At 36.0% G+C, this 20,305-nt stretch overlaps 1 protein-coding gene across 5 annotated transcripts in view; it reads left to right on the forward strand.

The window, feature by feature from the left end:
• Nucleotides 1-20,305, forward strand: part of LOC106058939 (uncharacterized) — a 45,594-nt gene that overhangs the window by 8,874 nt on the left and 16,415 nt on the right. For 2 of the 5 annotated variants that reach the window (XM_056010762.1, XM_056010758.1), the window contains exons 2-7: nt 5,431-5,570; nt 9,560-9,747; nt 12,406-12,607; nt 15,595-15,882; nt 17,254-17,313; nt 18,910-19,033. In XM_056010762.1, the coding sequence (XP_055866737.1) occupies nt 5,507-5,570; nt 9,560-9,747; nt 12,406-12,607; nt 15,595-15,882; nt 17,254-17,313; nt 18,910-19,033 (926 nt within the window). In that variant the 5' untranslated portion in view covers nt 5,431-5,506. Of the gene's footprint in view, nt 1-383; nt 1,002-5,430; nt 5,571-9,559; nt 9,748-10,002; nt 11,644-12,405; nt 12,608-15,594; nt 15,883-17,253; nt 17,314-18,909; nt 19,034-20,305 lie in introns of those variants that run through there. The other 3 variants (XM_056010759.1, XM_056010761.1, XM_056010763.1) reach the window with 3 other exon arrangements.

Here is a 20,305-nt window from a genome sequence, read left to right on the forward strand (position 1 = left end):
ACTTTAGATTTAAATATATATGTAGACCCACAAGCAAATGTTTTTATAAAAAATGGATTTATATCGATTTGCTATTTTGATAGCTCCATTCATACTATTTTTTAAATTCACGCAATAGCTTTCTTATAACATTATTATATCGTCTAATTGTTTCCAAAACACTCTTAGTGACTATATCGACAGTGGGAAGCGTGGTCGAGAGGCTAAGTGCGCTTGAACTTGGCTTGAATTGGCTACCTAGAAGGGGGCTCGAGGTTCGACACCCGACTCGGGTTGCGTTTACTGAGCGCCTAAAGGCAGCACGGAAAACCAACTCCCCCCCCACCCCCCACGGGTCCACAAATGAGGTTGGACCAAAGCGCTCTGAGCATGCTATAAGCATGAAAGTAGAGCTATATAAAAGCTATAATAATATAATAATACGCAAATTTAGACCCGCGGGCCGTGGGTAATATATGTCTGGTATACAGTTAAAATGACTCAATCTATATTACAATATTTTTAAAGCTTTTACTAATGACGCCTCGATCTAGAAAAATAATAAATCTTTGCACCGGTTAACTAACTAAGGGTCGGGGACGATCTGTAAGCGTATCTCCGACGCCTAGCGTTTTCTAGTATTTATTAACCTTAATATTTAACAGTTACAAAAGTGAAAGAATTGTAAGAATAGCGCAACTACTTTTGTAATTTACTAATGAAAAGCTCTAGAGATGAATAGTCAAAAACGTTACTGAAACAAACTAAGTTTAGCAATAGTCATGGACTCGTGGTAGGCTAAAGTGAGACTTTTATTCTTTCTAGAATTCGGCATGATGAGGTCTTGATCAACAGGTCCGCATGAATGTCACTAATGTGTGTAAGAGTTTTAAGTGGTGTTTGAATTTTAAGGGAGTTGTTGACGGGAGACTGAGAGAGTAGGTCAGTGTTGGTGACAAGAGTTTGAGAGATTTATTCGATAGTTCTTATAGTAGGAAAATATTTCCTGCCGGTGATAGAGAGTAAGTGTTGGACGATGTACTTAATCTATTTTTTTTATTTGAATTGATCTAATGATATTACTTGTAAATATGTTTGATTGTTTAATAAAGTGTTTCATTAACTATAGATATGAGTTGGGTCTCCTTGAAGAGTGTGTAATTGCTAAGTATTAATATATTGTAATAACTTAAGTGAGGCAACTCAACGAGGTAGATCGATATTTATTGACAAAACATCACAGGTACACAAACAACATCTATCTTAGGCACAATCTCTCCATATTGGCTCTCTCTTGAGCGGAAATCGTTTGTCTCCTCATGTCAACATCCTGTTCTAGTTTGGTTACTAGAAGTGCGCATCTCTGCACTAGCCTGGAAGAAGGTGCGCATGGAAAGTGATAACATTGCCCCCGTCATAGCACTTTTCGTCCCGAAAAGAAACACTGCAGTGGAGCTTTGACAGTTCAGGTGGAGGTCGATCGGTGGGAACCACAGACGTTAGGGTGTCTGTTGCCCACAAAGCCATCTGCACAGTTTACCATGGTCGTCGCTTCCTCTTCTTCCAGTTGGCCAGTCTACGCTTGAGGTGATATCGTGGTCGCTGCTTCGACCTCATGACGATAGTCGCTGATGCCAGCCAGCTAACACATGGAGAGTTAGTGGAGGTCATGGTTGCCAGCCACGTAACACAAATGGATGTTGTGGTGATCACCGTAGATCCCAGGTTTGTTGTTCTAAGATGCTGAGTCAGCGGACCTTTTCCATGGACGTGTCGTGACACAGTTGTAGGCCCACAGCTAGCCATGGTTTCAAGCCTATAGTCTTTCTCAGCTTCATCTGTAAGATATGCCAATGAAGCATTCTTATAATGTTCATCCACCACTACATCAGGTTTCGCTAGGATTAATTCACCACCGTTCAAGTCACTTTCACTGATGTTGGCAGAAGTACACATTTCTCTCAAGTTCAGGTCTTGTAGCTGGGTTTCTTGGCATGGGCACTGTCCCCGCAGGACGCCGCATATACAGTTCAATGCAATTGCCTGGATGCAGTTGCCAAGTATGGAGTTCTCTCTTATCCCACTGCCAAAGTCAAATTCGTTGTTTCTGCCTCGGACATTGTTGGGGCCCGTATTCGCAATTTCACCCGACGACATCCAAGGCAAGGAATCAGAAACGGTCTTCAGGCTTTCATGGTTTGAGTTCTTATCAAAGGTACTGACAGATAAAAATAGGTCTTTAAGGTCCACAGCAGCCAGCTTGGACGCAGACCCAACGTTGTCTTGATCTGTCCGGCTCGTTACAGGTATACCTGGAACAAAAGTTTCAGGCTCATAACAGACTTCTCTAGTTTCTTAATTTGTTTCTTTTCTTTCAATTCTGTATATCCCATTGAGATTGTCGCAGCTATCGTTGTCACGTTTCTCGCCCTGAAAGTCATCCCCGCCAGACTTGCCCACAACACAGTGACAGACAGCGCTCCAATCCCCAGCGCCTCCATCACCACTGTTTGTGCAGCCACAGTCCTGACCAGGCAACTGCTCCTTCCCTAACGAGTTTATTCCTCCTTTTGCTTGCGATACAATTTTATCACTTTGGTCTATTTGGCCTTCTACTTGCAATACACTGTCATCAACTTTGTTCAACTTTATGTTCCTGCTCATGTTCATTTGTTCATCAAATGCATCCAAAAAGTCCTGGTTCTTACCAATGATCTCAACAATCCCAAGTTCAATTTCAAATGTGTAGGTCTCCGGATCTTCTTCTTCATTGATCAGAGCTTGCCTCAGACGAGCCTTGAGCGTTTTCCTGCTACCGAGGGATTTTAAACTACGGTCCAGAAGCTCTTGTCTTATCTCTTTAATTGAGAGCTGATGTAATAGCTTCAAATATGTAATGATTGTAATCAAAGCCTACCTCCTCTCGTTGAGTTGCCTATAATCCCACTTCTGAGACCAATTGTAATAACTTAAGTGAGGCAACTACACGAGGTAGATCGATATTTATTGACAAGACATCACAGGTACACAAACAACATCTATCTTAGGCACAATCTCTCCAAATTGGCTCTCTCTTGGGCGGAAATCGTTTGTCTCCTCATGTCAACATCCTGTTCTAGTTTGGTTACTAGAAGTGCGCATTTCTGCACTAGCCTGGATGGTGGTGCGCATGGAAAAGTCATAACATTGCCGGTGGTGGACGTTGATCAGTGCAGGTGGAGGTCGGTCTGTGGGAGCTACAGACGGCAGGGAGCGTGTTCCCCACAAAGTCATCCACACTGCTCTCTGCTGGTGCCACTTTCTCCTTCTCCAGTTGATCTGCCTTTGGTTAAGGGGGCGTCGTTTTCGTTCTCTGGCCTTTATCTCAGTCAGCACCGACGGCAGCTTCATGGCAGGAAGAGAGGCAGTGGATGTCATGGCGGTGGTCATCAAGACCATTGGTCTTACACATTGCTCCAGCACGCTTTCTTGATGCACCGTAGGCTCCCAGGAGGCCAGGTTGTCAAACACGGCATAATCTTCAAGCGTGTCCGAAAGACATGTCTGAGGGGCACGTGGGCAACGTCCTATGTGCACAAGTTCATCAGCTGCAGGGTTCTTCTGACCACCTTCAAGGCCTCTCTCGCTGGTGAAAACAGAAGTATCGAAGTCCACTGGTTTCAGACCCTGTTGACGGGTTTCTTGACATTTGCACTCCCTTTGTGAAGCACCGCTTGTACAGTTGTTGCTTACCTCCTGAATGCAACAATCAAAATTCAAGTTCCCCTCGTAGGTAGATCGACAGGGGTCCTTAAGGTCCAAAGTGACAGGCTCTAACGCAGGCTCAAAGTTGTCCTGCTCTGACCGGGTCGTTGTGGCACTCAAAGCTGGTACAGCAAAAGTTTCAGTCGCGTGGCAGACTTCTTCTATTGCTTCAACTGTCTCTTTCTGTTCATCTGCGTTTTTCTTGTTAACATTGACGCATTCTTTGTAACTATCAGTACAGCCACAGTCTTGAATGAGTAACGGTTCATTGTTGTTGAATGATGGACTCCTCTCTCTTACTGGATTGATCTGGCCTTGCACTTTACGTATCAGTTTGTCCATAGAATGATTCATCGAATCCTGGAAAGTACAAAGTTCACATAACCAGTTTTGCATGGTGTTCAGCACCTCACCAATATCTGGTTCTATCTCAAACACATATGTTTCCGGATCCTCCCCTTCAGCAACAAGAGCATGCCAAAGACTGGCTCTCATTTTTTCTTTGTCACAGAAGATCCTCAGCTCCCTGTCTCGGAGCTCCTCTTTTAACTGTTTACAGCTAAGTTCATCTAGCTTCCTAAGCGTTGTCATTCTTATCCTTTTGTTGAGCTGCCTAAATCCCACTTCGACACCAGTTGTTGTAACTCTCTAAGGCAGGCACTCAACGAAAGATAAGTCGACAACAGTAAACGATGTATTTATTTATTATAACTAGTATAAGCATCAACAAATAGTAATAGTTACTAGTTAGACTTGGACGTCTGCTATAAAGTCACAGGGAGTAATATGTCTTAAGTTCTAAGAGTCCTACTTCATACCAGAACACAGAACAGACCACCGACACACTTCCCAGTGTCGCTTCAGGTCTCACACACAGTCCTTCTTCCTGTCTCTATATGTCTTTCACTAGTCGTGTTCAGTAGTGCTCAGATGCGCACCATTAGTGTAGCGCGGGAGCGGGGCTACAACAATATTTTGATCGTGTAATCTGTAATGACACACTCGCAAAACGCGTAGAAGTTGGGTTTAATTGGGAATTTCCTTAGTGACAGGACATTTTAAAAGTGAGAACGGAAATAGATGACAAGCGATCAACTGACGAAATACGACGAAGTAGACCGGCTTGTAGTATGGAGACGACGTGGACTGTGTCCTTATTTTGTAATAAACTCTTGTTCAAGTAAATAGCTGGAGTTCTTCATTATTTACTAGATTTATTTCCATTCTGTTGGAGGATGATATAAGTTGAATGAGCTCGCTGATAACACATAACCAGAGTAATCAACATCGTTTACTGTCAACTATATCTTACATCCTTCAACCATAAAAGTCTGAGTAGAAAATGAACAAGTGCTATAAATATCTTTAAACATTTTTTTATGTAAGCGAAACTGGTTTATAAATGCAAGCATGCACCAATTTTAACCATGCTACACGCGCCTGGTAAGCATGCGACAGTTGAATTTCCTGTCAGAATAATCCCTCATATAGCTTTTTCTTTACATGTTACGCAGCAATATAATAATAATAATATAATGATAATAATAATAATAATAATATTTATTGTCCGTGAGGAAATGTGTCTTTCATTTTGTTCATTACATAAAAAAAAAACAACAACATTGCAACTATAAAAAAAATGTACATTCATTCCTGACTCACTCAAAATTTACATGTGAAAAAGATATAGTAACCTTTATTCCATAGGTCAGAGAGGCTGAATTGTTATTGATTCCTTCATGACACTTTAGAACAAGCATCCTTTTCTATATACTGAAGTATCATGATGCTGCCAGAAAAGAGGAACATTCTCGTGGTTAATACAATATTGAGATTGTTACTCTTAAGTAAGCATTTTGTTACAAAATATAGAACACTATTTAAACACTCTGCATGTCTCAAATAATTAACTGAAAAATATGTAAATGTTTTTTAAAATCTAAAGAGCTTAATTATACGAAGTAAAAGTAAGTTATTGGAAAAAAAAAAGGAACGACTCTCTAGATTATTACTTTTTAAGTAACTTACATTTAGAACAATATTGTTACATCTTATCAGCGCCATTCCTACAGATTGCGGGGCCCTATGCGAAACGGATTACGATGGGCCCAGTCTGGATATGGATAAGGATAATAAGTGAAAAGTGTATTAGAAAATAAATTTGTCTTTGCATTTTATTCATACCTTACAAAGTACGAAATCACTGTCTAATTAAACGCCGATAAACATTTAGATCTGCTTTCTAGATTTACTATCAACTAACTAGTGACTATTAAAGTAAATTAAGTATTTATACTTATTGTTTTGGTTAAAAATCGAGTTATTATTACATTTTAATTGAATGAAAGCTGACATTGCTGGGTTTTTTTTAATCGTGAGTATATTTTGCAATTTCAGTAGAATTCCAGGAACCATATAAATATAAGTCTAAAATGGTTTAATTTAATAATTTACACCTAGATTACCGGCGGGGCTTACGGAAGTGCGGGACCCACTGCTGCCGCATAGGTTGCAGTGGCCTAAGACCAGCCCTGCATCATAATGTATAAGTTATTATTTTTCCCTTCTTTACTGATGATTTCAAACTCTGATACTTTACACTTTCTAGTATTAAAAGTAAATGGAATTCCCCCTTTCAGACCTAGTGGTCTATAGAGCAGATGGTGTAAAGGTAATCTGTGTCTCTATGGCCTACAGTTAACGAGAGTGTCATGTGGCCAGCACAACGAAAAACCTCCTTTACTTTTCCCCAACTAGTGTCAGGTACCTAATAGAGCTGGGTGGACTCAGAGGCACCCAAAGCATCCAAAATTTAAAATCCCAGTCTTCACCGGGATTCCCGGTTCAGAATCCAAGCGCTTTACCGATAAGCTCATGTGCCTCCACGGTATTTTAAGTATGTTTACATACATTGTAAAATATAATTCCTTAAACATACTATTGCTTTATATCTTATCTATACTATAAAGTAGAATGTGAGGTGTATGTATGTTATTTATAGACATCAAAACCGCTTGACCAATCTTGATAAAACTTGGCAGGAATGTTTCTTGGGTACCAACTTAGACCGTAGTGTATGTATTGTAGCCCTAAAACAAACTAAAGACCCTAAAAAAAAAATAAAGTTGTCCGACTCTATTAGAGCTATAGTATTTTATGGATCTAGGCCATGTCTACAATGTTGACATGAGAAAAGATCGAAAGGATTTAGATCTAGATCTAATTTTAAGAAATACACTTTGCGCAGATAGTTTTTTACTTTGACATATGAAAATACAAAAGAAGATCCATTGATTTTATTATATAATAAAATTAACCTTCAATTTTGTGTTTCAATTGCATTTTTTACATAAATTAGTTCCTTATATCTGTGACTACAGTTTTCCTGACGAACATTCTTTCATTAGATAATACCGTAATGAATCGCGTACTAAAAATTATTTCGTTTAATTGTTTACTTTATAATCCCATCCTTAGATCTAAAACTCTAATTCAACTCTAAGATGATAAAACTTCTCTTCGCACAGATAGTTTTATACTTTAACACATGAACGTACTAATTATAGTCCATTCATTTCATATTTTGATCAAATAAACATTCCAATTTGGTTTTCTAAAGCATTTTTAAGAGACTACATTCGTTTACGAAAGCTGCGAAGCCGAGCGAGTTGAGATAGGCCTAGATCTATATTCATTCATGAATCGCGTACTAATAATTATTTCGTTTAATTGTTCACTTTATAATCCCATTCATTTAACAAAGCTATCGCTCTTTTCGTTTTTAATAGATATGAATGTATCGGCTTCGGGTAAACCCATTTTCGCAAAACTAATTTTATTTTCGTAGCGATAGAGAAAAAAACTTGAAAAGATCATTAGCTAACATACATCTAAATCCAATCCACTTGATTAGTAAACACAAACTTAGACCCGCAGGCCGCGTGTAATGCCAGGCTAGTCTCAAATAAAGTTCAGTAAAATCTCAGGAGTAAAATAGCTACCACAACGTAGTCCTATATATTTGAAATATTGTGAAATATAAGTTGTTTATTGTCATGCTATTTTAAATAGACCGGTGTGCAAGGAGACAGACTGTACTTGCGGGGACGATTCTCGCTGAGAGCAAAGGAAACGAAGTGGCCTTAATCATGAGGGAAAAAAAGAAAGCGGCCATGTCTGCTAGCCCTGAATCAGAGGCATGAATTGTGGCAAAGTCTGCCGCTCTATAATTTGCTTGATTACTCACACCAGGTGCTGCCCGTCTCAAGACTAAACCAAAATCAGCGACTCTTGGCGCATCCATTGCCTTTGGAGACAAAAAGAGTCATATATTTTAAATTGAAGAGTTTAAAATATAAAAAAAAAATGGCAGCTACGAATGGGGAAAAAAAAGTCGCTGTTAGTAACTAATAAAGTAAAACACTCACTATAATAGTTTGCTGTTTTTTTTTAAACTTTGATTGACTCACTCTGTCTGGTAACATTTTTGTACGTCTTATTTTTCCCGAACCCAATCTCGGATCAAGCTGAAATTTTCCACATTTTTTTCTTGTACCTGACAAAAGAAGAAACAATGAAATTCAATTGCAATTAGTTAATTAATTAATGTTAAGTAATGTATATATTTTTTTTGTGCATCAAACACTTTGTACTTGACAGATTTGCGGTATAAACTTAACTTTTTAGTCCCCTTTATTCTTTAGGAAGAGCATTAGGTCGTCGCTTAAAAGATTATGATTAACAATAGCTATGAAATCTTCTGTTTTCATAGGCATTTTGTGTGAGTCCTCAAGTTCAAATTAAAACCATGTAACTTGATTTTAAATTTGATAACATTTACTCATATACTCCCTTACCCCGTTACAACTCGTCCAGACAAGTGATAGGATCATAGCACATTGAGGCATAGCACAGTGAGACCAAAACCTTAAAATTACGTTAAACAAAAAAAAAACATTATTAAAAAATATTTGAAATTGCACAGACCTATTATTGTTAGTCTAGAAAAGATCTATTACAAATTTAATTACATGATTGATCCAAACTAATTGATATAATTTTATTTAATATAAGCTTTTTTACAAATTATTTTAATATATTTTCCTATTTACATTTCGATCCACTCATTCTTTTTAATTGTCATTCTATAAAACCTTTATCAAATTGTAATTTAAAAGATAAATTAAAAAATAGCATAGTCCAGAATAGGGTGTTAATTTTTTTTTTTTATTTAAAAAAAACGCATTTTTTTTTCTTTGAAATCTCTCTTATTAATTATATTGCATTTATTTTTTTAGCACAATGGTCCTAGCGTTTTATTATTGATAATATGCTGTTCAATTTAAAGTATCTTAAATAGTTTGTTTGCTGGAAGCTCTAGAAATCTAATATTTATAATAGCTTTTCAAGTCTGTTAAATTAGTTGAAATCAATGACAATTTTTTTTTTTTTAAATCAAACAAGACCTTGGGTTAAATTATCTTTGTCCAAATCGGTATATGGTGTTGGACCGCCTCTAAGTCTGCGTGACAACGCACTCACTTTTTAATCTTGCACTAAATTTAATCTAATTTGCAAGTCTGTCTGTATTAATTAAGTCACAAAAGTTTAAGTAAGACCGATAAAAGCAATGCTAAAACAAAGTGTTTAAACAAAATCCAATTGTAATAAAGTCAATATCTTAATGTTGTCATCCTAACATGTATTTGTAACATTTATACGGAGTAACACATAATAAAAATATATTTTTAAAACTTAAAAAAAAATAGTTTAATATATATTTATTTATTTTACTTTTAAACACTAGCTTGTCAATATTTTTTTTTTTTACTTTCAGGATGGTCTTATCAACAGGAAATAACGGCGTTAAAATTTGCGGACAGTTATAGCACGAATTGTCTATCAAATTTAGTCCAAGGAAAAGACAAAATTGTTCTACATGGACAAATTGACACACTAGGGCATTACGACACACTTGAATATGTCCAGTATGAACTAAATTCGGATGGCTACGAATATGAACTGGTTAATATTTTGTTTGTGGGAAGATTGTATCAATGCACTATTTCATGTTGTTGTTAGCCGACAACATTAGTAAAATAAATGTAGCTCATCTTGCATTAAAATGAGATTCTGAGCATTGGAAAATTTTCTACTTCACGCAGCTGTTCTTATCTTATATCAGTGATGTTCAACCTAATTCGACCTGCGGGCCATTTTAACTTTCGAAACGCGTGTCGCGGGCCACATCAACAAAAAAGGTACGAAAAATGAAATCGAAATTCACCTGAAACTATTTGAAACTATTGGATCTAGTACTTACATTAATTAATGTGATAGTTAAAGTCTATCTTTTTTTACGCGTCTTAAAATGGTTTCATTTCTCTACTTAAAATGTGAGCAACATTTTAACTACCTTTACCTCCTACTTATTTTCATGTCTCTTTTCGGTAAATATTCTCATCGGTCCTCCAATCTCTAGGGCGTAGTTTAACCAATTTTTTAGACGCGGCTCAAACCAAGAAGGCCTTCACATTTGTTTTACAATGTCGCTATACATGTTGTTTTTTTTTTTGTTTCAAACAACCAGACTCTTTTTACAAAACAAATATGTTGGCTTATTATCATGTTCCACCAAAAAAGATCCATTCCCTTTTCCTGGTAGATTCTTGCAACTTTTGGTTTAGCAGGAGTCGTCCTAAAGTGGCTTGGATCCTACCTGACGGAACGCACCCAAAGTGTCGTTGTTAGCGGGACGGAATCAACAAGCTTACTTTTGAAGTACGGATTACCCCAAGGATCAGTTCTAGGCCCAGTACTGTTCACTATGTACACATATCCACTCAGCGGTATCATACGGCCAACCGGCATCTTATACCATTTCTTTGCCGATGACTCACAGTTATACGATTCATCAGTACCCTCAGAGGTGTCGCATCTGGCAGAGAAAATCAGTAGTACCGTTGCAAGGGTGAGCGATTGGATGGTTGAAAATAAACTCAAGATGAACGAAAACAAGACAAAAATAATTAAGATTGGCACTAGGAACAATGTCTCAAAAGTTGAAAGCACAGATTCTCTCTTTATCACGAACTGCCATGTTCCTTTTGTCCATGTAGTGCGGAATCTTAGAGTTTTCTTCGACTCAACACTATCTTTCGATCCACACATAAGTCAGCTCTGCAAAGGTCTTTATCTGCAGCTGCGCAGATTAGGCCAGATCCGACCATATTTAACAACAGAGTCAACAAAAACGCTAGCTGTGGCATTAATACTCTCCCGCCTTGACTAATGCAACGCCGTGCTAGCAGGTATACCTGATGACAAAATAGCCAAGCTGCAACGCATACAGAACAACGCCGCTCGAATAGTCCTTAAAAAAACTAGACAAGATTCTGCTACTACGCTCTTGCGCACGCTCCATGAAAGCGAGAATCGATTACAAGGTCGCCACACTTTGTCATCAGTGTATATATAACAATGAGATGCCCTTGTACCTTAGCGAACTGATTACTCCATATGTCCCCCGGAGAGCCCTGCGCTCAATGGACTCAACGCTTTTAGTAGTGCCACGTTTCTCCCTCAAAAGCTACGGTCAGCGTGCTTTTTCAGTTCACGGACCAAAGGTTTGGAACTCACTCCCCATTGATCTCAGACAGACAACATGCTACACCAATTTTAAGAAGAACATTAAGACCTATCTGTTTAAAACTTTTTTAGATTAACTGTCATTTTGGCTCTCGTGTATTTTTTTGTAATGTTATAACAGCGCCTTGAGCCTACATTTTGTTTGTTAACAGCGCTTTATAAATAAATTATTATTATTCTACAATCAGAGTTCCACTTCATAGACTCATAATCGCCCACTCGTTAAAGTTCATGTATCAATCCATCACAGAAAAAGTGAGGGCCCTAACGAAGGTAAAAATACATTTACAACTATTTTAAAGGGGGAGGATTATCTACTGATGTGCCGATGTTTCGGCGGGCCGGATGGAACCACATCGTGGGTCGGTTATGGCCCCCGGGCCGTACTTTGGGCATCACTGTCTTATATAATACAGACGTTACTTCAACAAAGAAGATGATTACGTCCTACGCGTCATGCATATAGTCATGCATATTAACAAATGTTCCTGAGGAATGGCAGATATGCAATGCAGTTTAGCATCAAAGTCGAAGAATCAGACAGAATAATGTTTGCAGCACAAGAGTAAACGGCTACTGACATCTTGATATTCTCAAAAATGTCAATTTGTAGTAATGCGTTTTAAAAATAATTTTATTGATATCTGTATTAATCAATCTAACCATTCATTCATCCATCTATCCAGCTATTTATCAATGTATCCATCCATCTATCTATCTATCTATCTATTTATCTATCTATCTATCTATCTATCTATCTATCTATCTATCTATCTATCTATCTATCTATCTATCTATCTATTTATCTATCTATCTATCTATCTACCTATCTATCTATCTGTCTGTCTCTCTTTTTGGCCAGTTCTATCTATATCTATATCACTATCTCTCTATCAATCTACCTCTTTATATTATATTTATATTTCTGTACCTCTATCTCTCTATTTCTTTCTGTATTTAACTATATTTATATCTATATCTATCTGATTTCTACTGTATGTAACTCACTGAAGATCCATTCCCTGTATCTTTCAGTTGTGTTTACTTGATTTAAAAGAATGCATTGGATATGAACCTAAAAACTGCTATTGCTCTACTTCAATAAAAGAAAATGTGTTTGATGTCACCATTAATATTACTGCATTGGCTTACTTGAGTGGAGCCAAAATTAGAGGGGCATTAAAATATATCGAGACTTCTATTCATGGAGATGTGACGCTGTTTCCTAATATATACGGTAAGATATATATTTAACACAATACCTATCAAAGTTAGCTAATGTCAATCATATTTTTTGTTCCGTAATCATTAAAATTCTTATTTTAACAGTGGTAGCTTTAAGTGTTTTGAGCATAGACATAAATAAATATAGACTGGCCAATTAAAGAGTTTTATGAAACGAAAATTTGTGACTTGCAATTTTGTATACTTTATTATAAAGAATTTATGAGCAGTATAAAAGTTAAGTATTCATTTCTATACACACCTATATATATTGTAAATAAAGAGGCAGTGTAGTTTTGTTTAATCTCTAAGAATGAAGATCATGCAACTTTTCATAATTCGGAAATCCGAATACAATAGATATACATGTTTTCAAGTTACATGAAATTACTTCCTTTTTCCAGTCGATATTTATTAATGTCTATGGTTTTGAGATATTGAATTAGAAAAAATTACGTCATAGGTTTGGTTTTTAAATTAGGGAAGCTACTTTTTTCCCTAATTGGCTTTTAAATGCAGACATACTCTAAAAAAATATGACATTATAAATATTTTTTTTTTATCTATTGCGGATAACTATAAATACTATTTGTTTCTGTTGGTTTAACCTATAACGCTTATACCCTTTTTGTGCTCCTATTTCATTCTTCATTATCTCTGTTCTTGTATATTGTTAAGTACAAAAGTGCAAAGTGTAAATAGTACATTTATTTTTAATGGTTTAAATAATCATTTTTCACTTTAATATCAGAAGTCTTAGCCTTATTGCTAGTGGCATAAACTATTTTTTAGTTGGCAACAGTGACATTTTAACACTGTGTCCTTGGCATTGCTCATAGTGTGTATTTCATTTATTAACTTTTTCATATCTGTGTGACGAGATGTTTAATTAGTTAATAATTGGCTTGTTTATTTAAGTCTAGGGGAAATTTTATTAATTTATCCCGCTCACATATAGAAGATTTGTACAGGCACACCGCAACTAACAGTAAGAACAGACCAGTGAATTAAATGTATAAAATAAAATGATTTATTGGTCTAAAATTTACAATAGATAAATAGATAAATGACAAAAGTGAATTGAAGGTGTTAATATCTAACTTAATTGATCATCATGGATTGCTACTTTAGGCTTGAATGGAAGAATGTTCCTATGTCTGGCTACTTATATTCTTAGCTGCTAGCCCGTGGGTCGTCTTCTGGCGGTCGTAGGACTGGCACTCAGAAGGATGAGTCATCCGGCTCTGTCTTAGGACGTCGGCTCGGGATATTCTCTATGCTGTAGGCTAGCTGGCTCTAGGATGAGACCGCTGCCTGTTTAGCAGTAGAGAGGGTTGGTGCTGCAGACTAAGTTGTAGTGGGTTTGTCACACACCAGTTTTAAAACCCCTCTAACATTTAGTGACTTGTAGGCATTTGACTATTCCGTGCATTTAGCACGAGATTTTGCTTGGTCACCACGGGGTGAACACCTCAGATGATTTTTGGACTCCTGAGAGTAAGGAGCGTATGTGGTGTATCTAAGAGTATTCCATTGGATTCTAATGTACTAGTATTTTACGTCTATTTCTTGATGGCTGAGATTGCCAATTATTGTATACTTTATTGTGAAGAATAAATAATTCGTCTGCTAATGGAGAGTCTGTTTTAAGTATACGTGTTGTGGTTCTATTACTTAGCGACCTTAGTAAAACTATGCATCAACAAAGTTGAAGGGTATGAGGATGTTTATTAATCACACAAAGAACATTCTGACAAGGCCAGAAGAGGTCCTAACACAACCCAAAGACATCTCTCACCAATAGAGGCATTACATTGGTGAAGCGAGGTGTTACAGGGGTGGACCGCTCAGCTGTGGTTTCTAGCTTGTAGATGGCCGTGCTGACTCACACCAGTTTGTCTTTTGCAGCGAAGGTTGCTCTAAGCGGTCGGCATTAGGCAATAGCTATTGGCCAGTGGACAGTTTGGGCCGGGTACTGGGCAGATGATACTGGGCAGTATAGGACACTGTGGACACTGGGCAATATTTTATGGCTAAGGACAATGCCTTCTTGCTGACAGGTATGTAATGTGGGGGGGGGGAGGGGTATCTGGTGTGTTCGGCTCCGGTTACAGCTTTGGGTGGAGATATGGCCGTTACATCATACAGTTACAGATACAGTAATCAGGCCGTTTGTCCCTAATGAAGCCTCACAAATAAACTTCCTAACAGAGGAGACTATATGAATTCTAGCGGGCCTAACTTAGAATGCTTTGGTCTCTCTCTCGATATATAGATGGGCCGTTGTGTGTAGCACTGATTCCGCTACTATTGTGTGCTGGTCGCCTGAACAGCGGTCGAAAATTAAAAGTTAGCCCTAGAGAAGCTAGTTTATGTTTTACGTCGAGATTCGTCCCGTGAGAAACAGTGCGAGGGGAGATAAATCCTAAAAGAAATTAGTTATGGGTGGACAAGAAAATAATTTTAAGGTTAAAAATAAAAGTTTCCCACGATTTTCTGGGAAAAACTCAAATGAACTTTTGCATGCAAGTTTCGTATCGTCACAATCTGGTCCTTAACATTGCTTATATTTTTCCTATTTGTTTTGATATCGCGTGCTTGACTTTACCTATATTGTCTATATTTAGTTTAATATCGCCTCGATGACTTATATTTTCTGCTTATTTCAACGTCGCTAATTGGCATTGCTTATATTTTCTTTTTATGGTGTTATCACGTCCTTGACTCGATGTTCGTCACGGTTGATCGCTCGTCTAGCACTGGCATGTATACCCTGTCTCCGCTGAATACACGCAGACGCTTGTGTCCATCTTAGTCTCCACTATTAAATTGATAAATCTTGTCTTCTAGTACGAAGATGGGGAATGCAGTATTTTCCGTGGCTACGCAGCCCCAGCTCCGACATACATATTTTACCACTTCAATGGCAAGCATAACTATTATATCACGTATTAATTATCTTATGATCTTATGAAAGGTTTATTAATTTTCAACTTTAAGATCCAAGTACAACCAAAGCTTATGTTTGGATAAACAACCAAGATGTCGACATCGACAACTGCAATGTCGCTGTGAAGAGTGACTATGTGTTAGTCGTGTTTATTGTTCTCAACACTTTGAATCTACCACTTCGACTTTCAATACAAGAGAATGGTACAGAAGGGGGAAGTAATTATCACATGTATTCTTACTTCACGAGTATTGAGAAAGAACTCTCCCTGTGGTTTGAATACGAAGTTTGTCATCTTCAAGAATATCGGCGCAACTTTACTTGCAATATTACTAAAGGTAAACACAAGATATTCCAATATATTTCAAGCCTAGCCCTTTTTCTCTCTTACTATATATTTATATATATGGCTACTATTAATCAATGTAGGTCTATAAGAATACACTTTCACGAAACGTTTAGCAAAAACTTACAATTTTAATCAAATGAAAAATGTTCAATGCATAAAATAAATACATAAATAAACACGTACATTCTATAAAATGTTTAATACTTTGTAATATTTAAAAAAAAATTATAATGTTATATCTCTAAACCTATTTTTTTCAACTTAATTTTGGTTGAAGTTTTATAATTACCTTTTCCACTTTGCTTATTAAAAGTATCTTAGAAATGTGGTATGTAGAGAACATTTTTTTTTATAGACACCTTTCTTTTTCTAACAGTTAATCTCTAAAATAAATAAGAGATTTGAGATTCTTAACACGCTGTTGCCGTCTTGAGGTAGTTTAGAGAAACGATGTTTATATCGTTTAGAAAATATTTTGTAATTCAAAGTAAAGCATACAAAGCACTAAGGGATAGAACAGTTCACCTATTTCATCAGCAATACTCCGCATTATTAAAATCGATGGGGATGCATATTATGATCCTGCATGTCGGATAGAGAAAGAACAATCCGTCTTCCAGATAAAATTTCCTTTCTGTGTAAAAACATTAATCAATCTGGAGTCAAAGATCAGGGGCGGACTGTGTCAAAATTGCCCAGGCATTTCTATACAATGAGGCCCATAAATTGCATATCATATAATGGGCATACAATTATAGGCACACCTGTCCTCAAAATCATTATGTTACGTTTAGCAGCGATAGCTGTACACATGCATACAGTGAGCTCTATATTTTATTAGGAATATAGAACTTATGTTGCTTTTGGCAATTAGCTATTAAGCTAAGTGTGTAGGCACTAAAAGGATGATTCCTGCAAGTAGCTCTGTAGAGTATTAAATTTATTAGGAAAATTTGTTACATTGAATTAGATGGAAATGTCTTTTGAACTCGACGCTCAGAGGACGTCATTTACAAGTAAATACTAAGCCTTTAACAAATTAATACATAGTGGCATTCATGCGAATCATTTGGTGGCGATTTTCGGTACCGGCCTACCGGGCATTTGCCCGTATGCCCATATAGCCAGTCCGTCCCCGACCAAGGTACATCTTCTCTATATATCTATCTTCCAAACGGCTAGTTGCTCTTGCGAGCCATATAAATGAATTGCGATGGCTGAATTTGAGATATTGCTTATACAGGAACGTGTATAGAATTTATTAACAGACGTATCAATTGCAAAATAATTTCATCGTTATTTAGTTGTCGTTTCTTGGATCCTTAACAACTAGAATATTGTTTTCTTGATATTTTAATAGAACATGAGTCCAAGAAGTATCAGCAATTCAACTCCTTTATCATTAACAATCAAACCAAAGGTAAATGCTTTGATAAGTTCTCTTAAAGCATGATAATTTCACCAATAAATTAAAATCTTACGTTTAATACAGTTGCTATCTAGTATTGATAGTGTAACCTATAAAATGCCTTAAAATAGTCTAGTCATCACAATACTAAATGTACGTAACGTTAAAATACAAATTTAAGTTTGTCTTAATATATTTTTTTTAGAACTTTCGAGGAAAAATAAAATAATCAGGTAAAGTCTGTAGAAAGAAAACCAATCGTCAATCGACTTGTTTTTCTGTCGTTGTCTTTTTTTAAGCTGTAGTTAAAAAATAGATTTTTTTTTTAATTATCAAAAATATTTGAAATATATATTAGTGAAATATGTGTATTAGTTTAAACAATCCAGAATCGTCTTACCCTATAGCGTGCTGAAATATTTGCATTGGCTTTTAAGATTTTTTTATAAAGGAAAAAAATAATTAAATTAAAAAAACAAAATCTCTAAACTTAGATTTATGTCGCTTTTATCTTGATAGTGTAAAATATATACATTAATATAATCTTGTCATTTATACGATTTTCACTTGCACTAAGGTGATGTAACTTAAATAGCCACAAATAACTCAGCTAACAATTTTTTAAAATCTTTTTTTACCCTATTTCGTTGTCCTTTATGTGTAAATGTCATTACTAATAATATTGATACACATATTTCTCCTTTTTCCTCTTTCCTATTTAGAAAATTGAAACTAAAATCCTTATTATTTGGTTTTGCCTTTTTTTATTTGTTAATTTTTTACAACTTCTTTTTTTAGTTTAGTTTTTTTGTGTGTTAATTTCATTATTCAATCTTTTTATAAATTTATTTAATAGACAACAATCATATTGAATTAACTCTTTTCACTCCAAATTAACGAGATCATCGTTAATTTGACCCTATTAAATCCAATTAATTTTTGATTTCATCAACTTAATTTGGTTTGTTATAAAATGAGCATGCATTCTCCTAAACTTCTGTTTCCAAAAGTAACTGTTTCTGATTCTAAACAATGATGTTTTATAATAACAGGGTATAATGTACACATATGAAAGAAAAAACTATTCTGTCAGAACGTGAAAAATAATTATGGAGATAAAGAGCTAATATGTACAATATGTAGATTTGTTTTAAAATACAATACATTCTATAGATTCTTAAAGTATATTTTAACTTTGATTGCGAAAAAAATTTAAAAAAAATAATAATAATGCTGTAAACCTACCATATCACCAGATAAAAGGAATGCATTATTACCATTACTTTTGTTTCTCTTTACGAAACTCGACCCTGCCAGAGAATGAATACTCGTTCGTTTTTTAACAGAATTATAATAATAATATTAAACTTTATAAACCGTGAGGGAATTTGTTTTACAATTGTGCATTAGAAAAGACAATAGCATCCAAGATATACGTCCATACCCCAGTTTCTATTGAACATTTCATGCGAAATTCACAATATGACGAACTAATGTCTAGCTATTCATCAGGTTACAATGTCAATTTATTATTAAATAATTTGTGGTGGCAACATATATATATATACTTTACTTGTGTAATATACAAATATTGAAATTCTAATTTAGAGCACATTCCACGTGACTGGGAAAAGGTTCAAGAAAAAGACATTTGGATGATTATATTTATAGGAATAAACTTGGTGCTGAACATTTTGTTTGCAATCATACTAAGATGGAAAACAAGAAAAATGTAAGTTTCTTTTATTTGCTTTTTAAAATTGTATCTATATTTAGTCGTTTTGTTCTAGAAGCTAATGTTCTACATATGATTCTGTACCACAAAATGTGCAAATATAAATGGCTAACATTAAAGGTTGCAATGATGCCTAACTTGTACTGCCGTTCTAGTTGATTGACTCTTGAAACTGTAGTGCAGTGATGCCCTACCGAATTCGACCTCCGGGCCATTTTAATTTACAACACTCGTCTCGCGGGCCACATGACCGAAAAGTGACCAAATCTAAATGAAATTGTTTTGAAACTATTTTACCAGAACCCCTTGGATTTAGTACGACGTTTATGTGATATTTCACGATTAGGCCTATATATTCTTTTTGCGTCAGAACATTGCATCATTTCTCTACTTAAAATTTTAACTACGCTGTAGCTACCTTTAAAAGAGACTCATTTTCTTGTCTCTTTTTGGTGATCCTCAAATCTCTAGTTGTAGGTAATCAATCTTTTATTGGTAGTTCAAACCAAGGATGCCGCCATATTTATTTTATAATGTTGATATATATGTAATGAAACGCCCACTTTTCCTTTTAGATTCTACACTCAGAGTCCCTGTTCATAAACTCCCAAAAGTTAAAGTTCAGATAAAATATGAGAGCTCTAAAGAAGTTAAAGATACATCATTTTTCAACTTTTTTTTTTTGGAAGCAGAATATTTCTTCACTTTGTAACGACGTTTTGTCGGGCCTGATGAAACTGCCGGATCTGGCCAGCGGGCCGCATTTTGGGCATCACTGCTCTAGTACAACGAATGCTCACTATGATAGGTCTGTAAGGATAATCGTTCTGCCTGACAGGGTTCCGAAATATGCTTTTTTTTTTCGGGGAGTTGGGGTTGGTTAAGGGATGGGGAAGACTTACGCCTTAAGACACTCGAGCGAAAGCCAAGCAACCCATGGAGACCCTTCATTTTCATCTCTCTTTCACACTGGTTTCTCTTGTGTCCGCCGTGGAAACTTCCTCTTGATGAAAGCTGTTAAAAATGTATTGTAAAAAGGGAATAAGACAAATCGATCCCGACAATTCGTTCAACTGACAAATCGTTCAACCTACAGTTCGTTCAACCGACAAATCGTTTACTGGATAGTAGTGTAAAATTAATATTCTCGTCACGTGTTTAAAAGACTTACATTAAAGTACATGATACTACATGAAAGATGTGGTGGTATAAGTTTAATTAGTCACCTTGAGAGGAATGGTTCATGACAAACAGTTCACGACTAAATGT

This window comes from Biomphalaria glabrata, chromosome 14 (genome assembly GCF_947242115.1).
Source record: "Biomphalaria glabrata chromosome 14, xgBioGlab47.1, whole genome shotgun sequence".
Classification (NCBI taxonomy): Eukaryota; Metazoa; Mollusca; class Gastropoda; family Planorbidae; genus Biomphalaria; species Biomphalaria glabrata.